Here is an 8,673-nt window from a genome sequence, read left to right as displayed (position 1 = left end):
CAGTAGGGGACACTGTCTTAGTACGAAACCGAAGGTCGGAGGGTAAATTATCGACAACATACGAGACCCAACCGCTAGGTGTAACTCATGTAAAGGGCACCATGATCACTGCAGCCAATGCCAGAGGCACGATTACACGGAATGTGTCTTTCTTCAAGCGCATCCAGACAGCAGAGGATGATGCGACGGCGGATCGTGCTCCGGCACAAGAAAGTGTGCCAGAACCGGCAGAGGTCCCTCCAGTAGCTGACATGCCGGCGCCAGAAGTTCCTGAGGAGACGTCGCCACGATACCCGAGCAGGGCAGGGCGAAGAATACCTCAGAGGTTCAGGGACTTCATCATGGACCCGGCTCCCTAGCATACAAGGCGAGGACATATCCTGTTCATGATGACAAGCAAGTTTTGTGTTAATGTTGTGTTCATGTTGAACTGTTCTGTTTCTGGGGAAAAGGGAGGAGTGTTGTGTACTACGTACACGTAGTGCGCATGCGCGAGGCTCAAGGAGCTCGCGCATGCGCGGTAAAAGAATAAAGGCGGTGCCCGGCAGTTGCAGCCGGAGACCGGAGCCATCGCACGTCTCCGGCGTGTGTTCTTAGTATGCCTGTATGTGTGAGTGCATACGCGTGGGTTGCCTGACTCGCGGATCACCCGCGAGTATCTAAAAATTCAGTCCTGTGGGGCTTATAGTGCCAAACATCCCCGGAAGAGCAGTGCAAACCCTGGAGTACATTCAGTCCTGTGGGGTTTATAGTGCCAAACATCCCCGTAAGAGCAGTGCAAACCCTCACGCACATTCAGTCCTGTGGGGCTTATAGTGCCAAACCTCCCCGGAAGAACAGTGCAAACCCTGGAGTACATTCAGTCCTGTGGGGCTTATAGTGCCAAACCTCCCAGGAAGAACAGTGCAAACCCTCGAGCTCATTCAGTCCTGTGGGGCTTATAGTGCCAAACATCCCCGGAAGAACAGTTCAAACCCTGGAGTACATTCAGTCCTGTGGGGCTTATAGTGCCAAACATCCCCGGAAGAGAAGTGCAAACCCTGGAGTACATTCAGTCCTGCGGGGCTTATAGTGCCAAACCTCCCCGGGAGAACAGTGCAAACCCTCGAGCTCATTCAGTCCTGTGGGGCTTATAGTGCCAAACATCCCCGGAAGAGCAGTGCAAACCCTCACGCACATTCAGTCCTGCAGGGCTTATAGTGCCAAACCTCCCCGGAAGAACAGTGCAAACCCTCGAGTTCATTCAGTCCTGCGGGGCTTATAGTCCCAAACCTCCCCGGAAGAACAGTGCAAAGCCTCGAGCTCATTCAGTCCTGTGGGGCTTATAGTTCCAAACATCCCCGGAAGAGCAGTGCAAACCCTGGAGTTCATTCAGTCCTGTGGGGCTTATAGTGCCAAACCTCAAGGGATCCAAAGCAGAAGTAAAGTTAGCCCGCCGCCTATGCCCGCCCCATCTGCCCGCTGCCCCTGCCCGCCGCCTCTGCCCGCCGCACCTTGCCCGCCACCTCTGCCCGCCGCCTCTGCCCACCACCGCACGCCACCGCCCGCTGCCTCTGCCCGCCGCCCCTGCCCGCCACCTCTGCCCGACCCCTCTGCCCGCTGCCCCTGCCCGCCGCCTCTGCCCGCCACCGCCCACCACACCTGCCCGCCGCACCTTGCCCGCCACCTCTGCCCGCCGCCTCTGCCCACCACCGCCCGCCACCGCCTGCTGCCTCTGCCCGCCGCCCCTGCCCACCACCTCTGCCCGACCCCTCTGCCCGATGCCCCTGCCCGCCGCCTCTGCCTGCCGCCGCCCCTGCCCAGAACTGCCCGCCTCTGCCCTCAGATACCATTTGTACCTTTGCAGCACTACTTTTTTATTGTATTTATTGCTTTTGTGTAGTTTTATAGAGTGCCGACCAGGCCGAAAGGGGCACCAGATGCTGCACAGAAAATCATACAGACAATATGTAGCAACATAGCGAAAGCCATAACATATTTACATGAAGAGCAAGAGGCGACGCCTGGGAGCTGCAGAATGGCCCTAGTTACTAAACATCAGTGAAACACAATGATCCGATCACTGGGGGCGGAGGAGGGGAGCGATGCCAATGGGGGCTGAAAGAGCCTAGGGCTGGGGCACGGAAAAGGGGAGCCCCACGGAAGACCTAGGGTCGTTGCAAAGGCCCAGGGAGGAAGACCGGAAGTGCTACCCTGCCGACGTAGGAAAGCGGAAATGAGGAGGCGGGTCATGACACAAGTGGGTCATCCTAGAGATGGAAGTGACGTCGCCTTGCACCAAAATAGTAAGTGGGGGCGGGGCGGGGGTACGTCGACGGAGTAAGCAGAGAGTTCTGGAATGCCTCTAGGCCGCAAATTAATGGAACATGTGGACAGCCAATAACATGCCTGCTATATCGCGCACCCCTCCAATGTGAAAGGTGGGGGCAAGAAAGGAGGCCCCAGAAAGCTGCATAGCTGCAATTAAGCCGCATGGGTGGGGCAGGTGGGAAGGAGAGCACAAAGTCTTTATGGCTAGTAGTTAAGCCTTTGTACAGTCAAGCCCATGGTGGGGGTGGGGTAAGGAAGTGTGGTCATGGGGAGGATGAAGTGCCAGGAAAGGGGGTGGCATGTGGCGACAGGTAGTGAGGTGTGAGGAGACCCCAGAATAGGAAGAGTGTCAGGGGACGGAGCCAGGCACCTTCGTAGGTCATATGGCGATACTGGATCATACCCGTAGCTGGCAGGGTGTCCCCAGCGCCAGGGTGTCACCAGCGCCAGGGTGTCTCCAGCACCAGGGTGTCCCCAGCACCAGGGTGTCCCCAGCGCCAGGGTGTCACCAGCGCCAGGGTGTCACCAGCGCCAGGGTGTCACCAGCGCCAGGGTGTCACCAGCGCCAGGGTGTCGGTCAAGTCATCAGCTCTTTCCTGGAAATGAGGAGAGATGGAGCCCAACATAGATCAGAGGGAGCGAGTTCCGCATCCTGGGATCTCGCCCATTCTAAGGGTTTGGTTCTTTGTGAACTTTGGGAGTTCTAGGCAAAGCAGGTATTTGCTTCCTAGCGTCTTGCAGCCTCTAGCAATGCCAAGCTTCATGGCGCGTGAATACACATTGGGGGCTAGTGTAGCGCGGTGAGGACAGGAGCGGTGGGGTCAAACGGTGAGCACCTAATATCAGGCAGGCTGCTGCATGCTGGAGGCCCATCCATCATCATTGCAAGGAGGCCTGCCAGGAGGCCCACCGGAAGGGCATTGTCAGGAGGACATTGCCAGGAGGCCCGCCGGGAGGGCATTGCCAGTAGGCCCGCCGGGAGGGCATTGCCAGGAGGGCATTGTCAGGAGGCCCACTAGGAGGGCATTACCAGGATGTCCGTCAGGAGGGCATTGCCAGGAGGGCCGCCAGGAGGGCATTATCAGGAGGCCCGCTAGGAGAGCATTGCCAGGATGTCCATCTGGAGGGCATTGCTAGGATGGCCGTGAGGAGGGCATTGCCATAGTCCACTTGGCTGCCTACACTACTTAGCAAGGCTGTGACTCTGGGGTGCATTCTTTAATGTTCCTCCGCTGCAACTGAACCCCTTCTATCAGTTTCGTGATGTTCAGATGTAGGTGGAATCTGGTTCCAAGCCCAAAGCTCAGGGATTTGGCAACAGCAGCTGGAGCAGTCCAGAGCTCTGAGGCGGCTTCCATCACTGTGGCATGCGGGGGCTGGAGCGGTCCCACGCTCTGAGGCGGCTTCCATCACTGTTGCATGCGGGGGCTGGAGCAGTCGCGAGCTCTGAGGCGGCTTCCATCGCTGTTGCATGCGGGGGCTGGAGCGGTCCAGAGCTCTGAGGCGGCTTCCATCACTGTTGCATGCGGGACCTGGAGCGGTCCCGAGCTCTGAGGCGGCTTCCAACACTTGCATGCGGGAGCTGGAGCGGTCCCGAGCTCTGAGGCGGCTTCCATCACTGTTGCATGCGGGAGCTGGAGCGGTCCCACGCTCTGAGGCAGCTTCCATCACTGTTGCATGCGGGAGCTGGAGCGGTCCCGAGCTCTAAGGCGGCTTCCATCACTGTTGCATGCGGGAGCTGGAACGGTCCCAAGCTCTGAGGCGGCTTCCGTTGACTGTTGCATGCGGGAGCTGGAGCGGTCCAGAGCGCTGAGGCGGCTTCCATCACTCTTGCATGCGGAGGCTGGAGCAGTCCCGAGCTCTGAGGCGGCTTCCATCACTGTTGCATGCGGGAGCTGGAGCGGTCCCAAGCTCTGAGGCGGCTTCCGTTGACTGTTGCATGCGGGAGCTGGAGCGGTCCAAAGCTCTGAGGCGGCTTCCATCACTGTTGCATGCGGGTGCTGGAGCAGTCCCGAGCTCTGAGGCGGCTTCGGTTGACTGTTGCATGCGGGGGCTGGAGCGGTCCAGAGCTCTGAGGTGGCTTCCATCACTGTTGCATGCGGGGGCTGGAGCGGTCCCGAGCTCTGAGGCGGCTTCCATCACTGTTGCATGCGGGGGCTGGAGCGGTCCAGAGCTCTGATGTGGCTTCCATCACTGTTGCATGCGGGGGCTGGAGCGGTCCAGAGCTCTGAGGCGGCTTCCATCACTGTTGCATGCGGGGGCTGGAGCGGTCCAGAGCTCTGAGGCGGCTTCCATCACTGTTGCATGCGGGGGCTGGAGCGGTCCCAAGCTCTGAGGCGGCTTCCGTTGACTGTTGCATGTGGGGGCTGGAGCGGTCCAGAGCTCTGAGGCGGCTTCCATTGACTGTTGCATGTGGGGGCTGGAGCGGTCCCGAGCTCTGAGGCGGCTTCCATCACTGTTGCATGCGGGGGCTGGAGCGGTCCAGAGCTCTGAGGCGGCTTCCATCACTGTTGCATGCGGGGGCTGGAGCGGTCCAGAGCTCTGAGGCGGCTTCCGTTGACTGTTGCATGTGGGGGCTGGAGCGGTCCCGAGCTCTGAGGCGGCTTCCATCACTGTTGCATGCGGGGGCTGGAGCGGTCCCGAGCTCTGAGGCGGCTTCCGTTGACTGTTGCATGTGGGGGCTGGAGCGGTCCAGAGCTCTGAGGCGGCTTCCGTTGACTGTTGCATGTGGGGGCTGGAGCGGTCCCGAGCTCTGAGACGGCTTCCATCACTGTTGCATGCGGGGGCTGGAGCGGTCCCGAGCTCTGAGGCGGTTTCCGTTGACTGTTGCATGTGGGGGCTGGAGCGGTCCAGAGCTCTGAGGCGGCTTCCATCACTGTTGCATGCGGGGGCTGGAGCGGTCCAAAGCTCTGAGGCGGCTTCCATCACTGTTGCATGCGGGGGCTGGAGCAGTCCCGAGCTCTGAGGCGGCTTCGGTTGACTGTTGCATGCCGGGGCTGGTGCGGTCCAGAGCTCTGAGGCAGCTTCCATCACTGTTGCATGTGGGGGCTCGAGCGGTCCCGAGCTCTGAGGCGGCTTCCATCACTGTTGCATGCGGGGGCTGGAGCGGTCCCGAGCTCTGAGGCGGCTTCCGTTGACTGTTGCATGTGGAGGCTGGAGCGGTCCAGAGCTCTGAGGCGGCTTCCATCACTGTTGCATGCGGGGGCTGGAGCGGTCCAGAGCTCTGAGGCGGCTTCCATCACTGTTGCATGCGGGGGCTGGAGCAGTCCAGAGCTCTGAGGCAGCTTCCATCACTGTTGCATGCGGGGGCTGGAGCGGTCCCGAGCTCTGAGGCGGCTTCCGTTGACTGTTGCATGTGGGGGCTGGAGCGGTCCAGAGCTCTGAGGCGGCTTCCATCACTGTTGCATGCGGGGGCTGGAGCGGTCCCGAGCTCTGAGGCGGCTTCCATCACTGTTGCATGCGGGGGCTGGAGCGGTCCCGAGCTCTGAGGCGGCTTCCGTTAACTATTGCATGCGGGGGCTGGAGCGGTCCCGAGCTCTGAGGCGGCTTCCGTTAACTATTGCATGCGGGGGCTGGAGCGGTCCAGAGCTCTGAGGCGGCTTCCATCACTGTTGCATGCAGGGGCTGGAGCAGTCCCAAGCTCTGAGGCAGCTTCCGTTGACTGCTGCATGCGGGAGCTGGAGCGGTCCAGAGCTCTGAGGCGGCTTCCGTTGACTGTTGCATGTGGGGGGTGGAGCGGTCCAGAGCTCTGAGGCGGCTTCCATCACTGTTGCATGCGGGGGCTGGAGCGGTCCAGAGCTCTGAGGCGGCTTCCATCACTGTTGGATATGAGGGCTGGAATATTTCCAAGACATCAAAGGAAGTTCTGTTTTTTGAAGGATTCCTTTCGGGCAATGGCCTCTTATTTCCACTAGGATATCGGAAGGCGGAGGATGTCTTGTTCATCGTGCTCTTCGGGTAAAGCCATGGGCCGCCAAGTGATGGAACTGGGGGCACAGGTATCTTAACTATAGGATGCAGCCCTGGGCGGTGCCATATGGTGCAGGCACCAGAGAGGAGGTACTAGGTAGACTTTCTATCACGATCTTGGAGGTAGAAGGTGCGCCGTTTGAGTTCTCGTGCATCAGTGCCTGAGTGTATCTTCAGGGAGTCCAGGAGGAGATGGCGTCTAGAGTATCGAGCGCTGTGGATCAATCAAGGGGTCCAGCGGATCAGGGTCTCCACTTGCAAGACATGGCGACTCTGTGCTGTATCCTCATCGCAGGGCACCTTGCGATGAAGACTCAGCCTCAAGGTACTCTTCAATCGTGCACTAATGGCCCACATCCAGAAATACTCCCCTCCACTCCAGATGATGGAGTGGGGGGTGTCCATCCTCACGCAGATCAATTATTCATCAAGCCCACCTCCTGGGAATGGAAAGCTCTGCTACCAACCGACGGATCACGAGGCAATAGCCATGGACATCGGTTATCCCTCTGCCTAGGCCACACCGCAGGCATCCAGGGGCAGCTCGGACGTCCTCGAAGCCACCCACCTGCGGCACAGATGCTCCACGGGTCTTTCCTTACGGGGTCATTTCTTGGCTGCCTTCTCAGTTGCAGGTCCCAGCATGGCCACATCTTACCCATGTCCCGTTGGTCCAGTCCAGATCTTCCCCAGTGTAGGGCAAAACGGAACTCATGGTTTCTACTGCCGGTGAAATGATAGGAGGTAGCAGCAGGGTCATAGTGCAAGCCAACGAGTGGGTGGCAGGGTCAGAGGAAAAGGTGAGGGGCGGCAGGGTCAGAGGGAAAGGAGAGGAGTGGGTGACAGGGTCAGAGGGAAAGGAGAGGAGTGGGTGGCAGGGTCAGAGGAAAAGGTGAGGGGCGGCAGGGTCAGAGTGCGAGGAGAGGAGTGGGTGACAGGGTCAGAGGGAAAGTCAAAGAGAGGAGTGGGTGGCAGGGTCAGAGGGAAAGGTGAGGGGCGGCAGGGTCAGAGTGCGAGGAGAGGAGTAGGCGGCAGGGTCAGAGTGCGAGGAGAGGAGTAGGCGGCAGGGTCAGAGTGCGAGAAGAGGAGTAGGCGGCAGGGTCAGAGTGCAAGGCAAGGAGAGGAGCGGGTGGCAGGGCCAGAGGGAAACGCGAGGAGTGGGCGGCGCAGGGTTAGAGGGAAAGGCGAAGAGTGGGCAAGGAGTGGGCAAGATGAGAAGCTGAAGGCAGAGTCAGACTACAAGACAGGGGGGCTAGCAGCCTCTACTTAGTTCAGAGAACAAGGAGCTGGTTGCAGTGAGTAGAGACTCAGAATCCAGAAGGAGGCACGAGCTGCAGGTCAGAGTTCCAGGTGAGGCGCTGGTGGGATCTTCATAGCATTTGCCCCATCTTCAAGGTCAGAGTGCAAGGTCAGGGCCCTGTTGCAGGGTCAGAGTTCAAGGTTGTATTTTGAGCGTCCTGCAGTCTGTTCTGGGGTCCTTTACACAGGCCGGCAGTGCCTTCTCTTCGCATGGCCCTGTAGCCCCTGTGCCTCATTCAACCCTGCGGGGCCTGCTCCACACAGTCTCGTCATGCCTACTCCCCACACAGTCACGCAGTGCTTGCCCCTTGCACAGTCCAACAATAGCTGCTCCTCAGAGACAGGAGTTCTCTTCAAAGCCTCCCAATTTCAGCTCTACCGGGTTGTTGAGTGGTCGGCCCTCTTCAGACGAGAGTTGCCAGGTCACCTGCAGAGTAAGAGATGAAAGGAAGTGAGTACAAGGGCAGCTTGGAGCCAGGGAGAATGCACTAGGGTAACGGGTGCTTTGCTGCTACAGTGCCAAGGGGCCCAACTGAGCAAGGGAAGCACCACCGCCATGCCAATGAGCCGCTCTACAACCATGCCAGGCTGCACCAGGTGTTGGCTGCCCAACGCTAAGGAGAAGAGCCGTACCAGGACAGTGCTGCAGTGCCAAGGAGCCCAGCCACGCCAGGCGGGCATTGCCATCATAGGATGGCACCCAACTGAACCAAGATAGCACCACCTCCATGCAAAGGAGCCCCTCTGCTCCGATGCCAGGCTGCACCAGGTGTTGGCTGCCCAAAGCTAAGAGGAAGAGCCGTACCAGGACAGTGTTGCAGTGCCCAGGAGCCCAGCCACGCCAGGCAGGCATTGCCATCCTAATATTGGGCCCAGCTAAACCAAAGGAGCACCACTGCCATGCAAAGGAGCCTCCCTGCTACCACGCTAAGCCGCACCTGGCGTTCACTGCCTCACGCTAAGGAGAACAGGGGTGCCAGGGGAGTGCTGCAGTGCCAACGTGTCTAAATGTACCAAGCATTGTGCTAAGTGCCTAGGGGCCCAGTTGTACCAGGCATGTCAAGTGCAAGGGCGGAAGCCATGCCAGGCGAGTCG

The 8,673-nt window shown here is 59.6% G+C and overlaps 1 protein-coding gene across 1 annotated transcript in view; it reads right to left on the bottom strand.

Moving 5' to 3' along the window:
• Window positions 1-1,849: 1,849 nt before the first annotated feature.
• Window positions 1,850-8,673, bottom strand: part of TMEM54 (transmembrane protein 54) — a 111,681-nt gene continuing 104,857 nt past the window's right edge. The window contains exon 6 of the mRNA XM_069622450.1: window positions 1,850-8,005. Within this exon, the coding sequence (XP_069478551.1) occupies window positions 7,913-8,005 (93 nt within the window). The 3' untranslated portion in view covers window positions 1,850-7,912. The remainder of the gene's footprint in view (window positions 8,006-8,673) is intronic.

Source organism: Ambystoma mexicanum, chromosome 11, assembly GCF_040938575.1.
Source record: "Ambystoma mexicanum isolate Mex_15411 chromosome 11, UKY_AmexF1_1, whole genome shotgun sequence".
Taxonomy (NCBI): domain Eukaryota; kingdom Metazoa; phylum Chordata; class Amphibia; order Caudata; family Ambystomatidae; genus Ambystoma; species Ambystoma mexicanum.
Note: the sequence above shows the minus strand (reverse complement) of the source record. Positions and strands in the feature narration are given on the sequence as shown.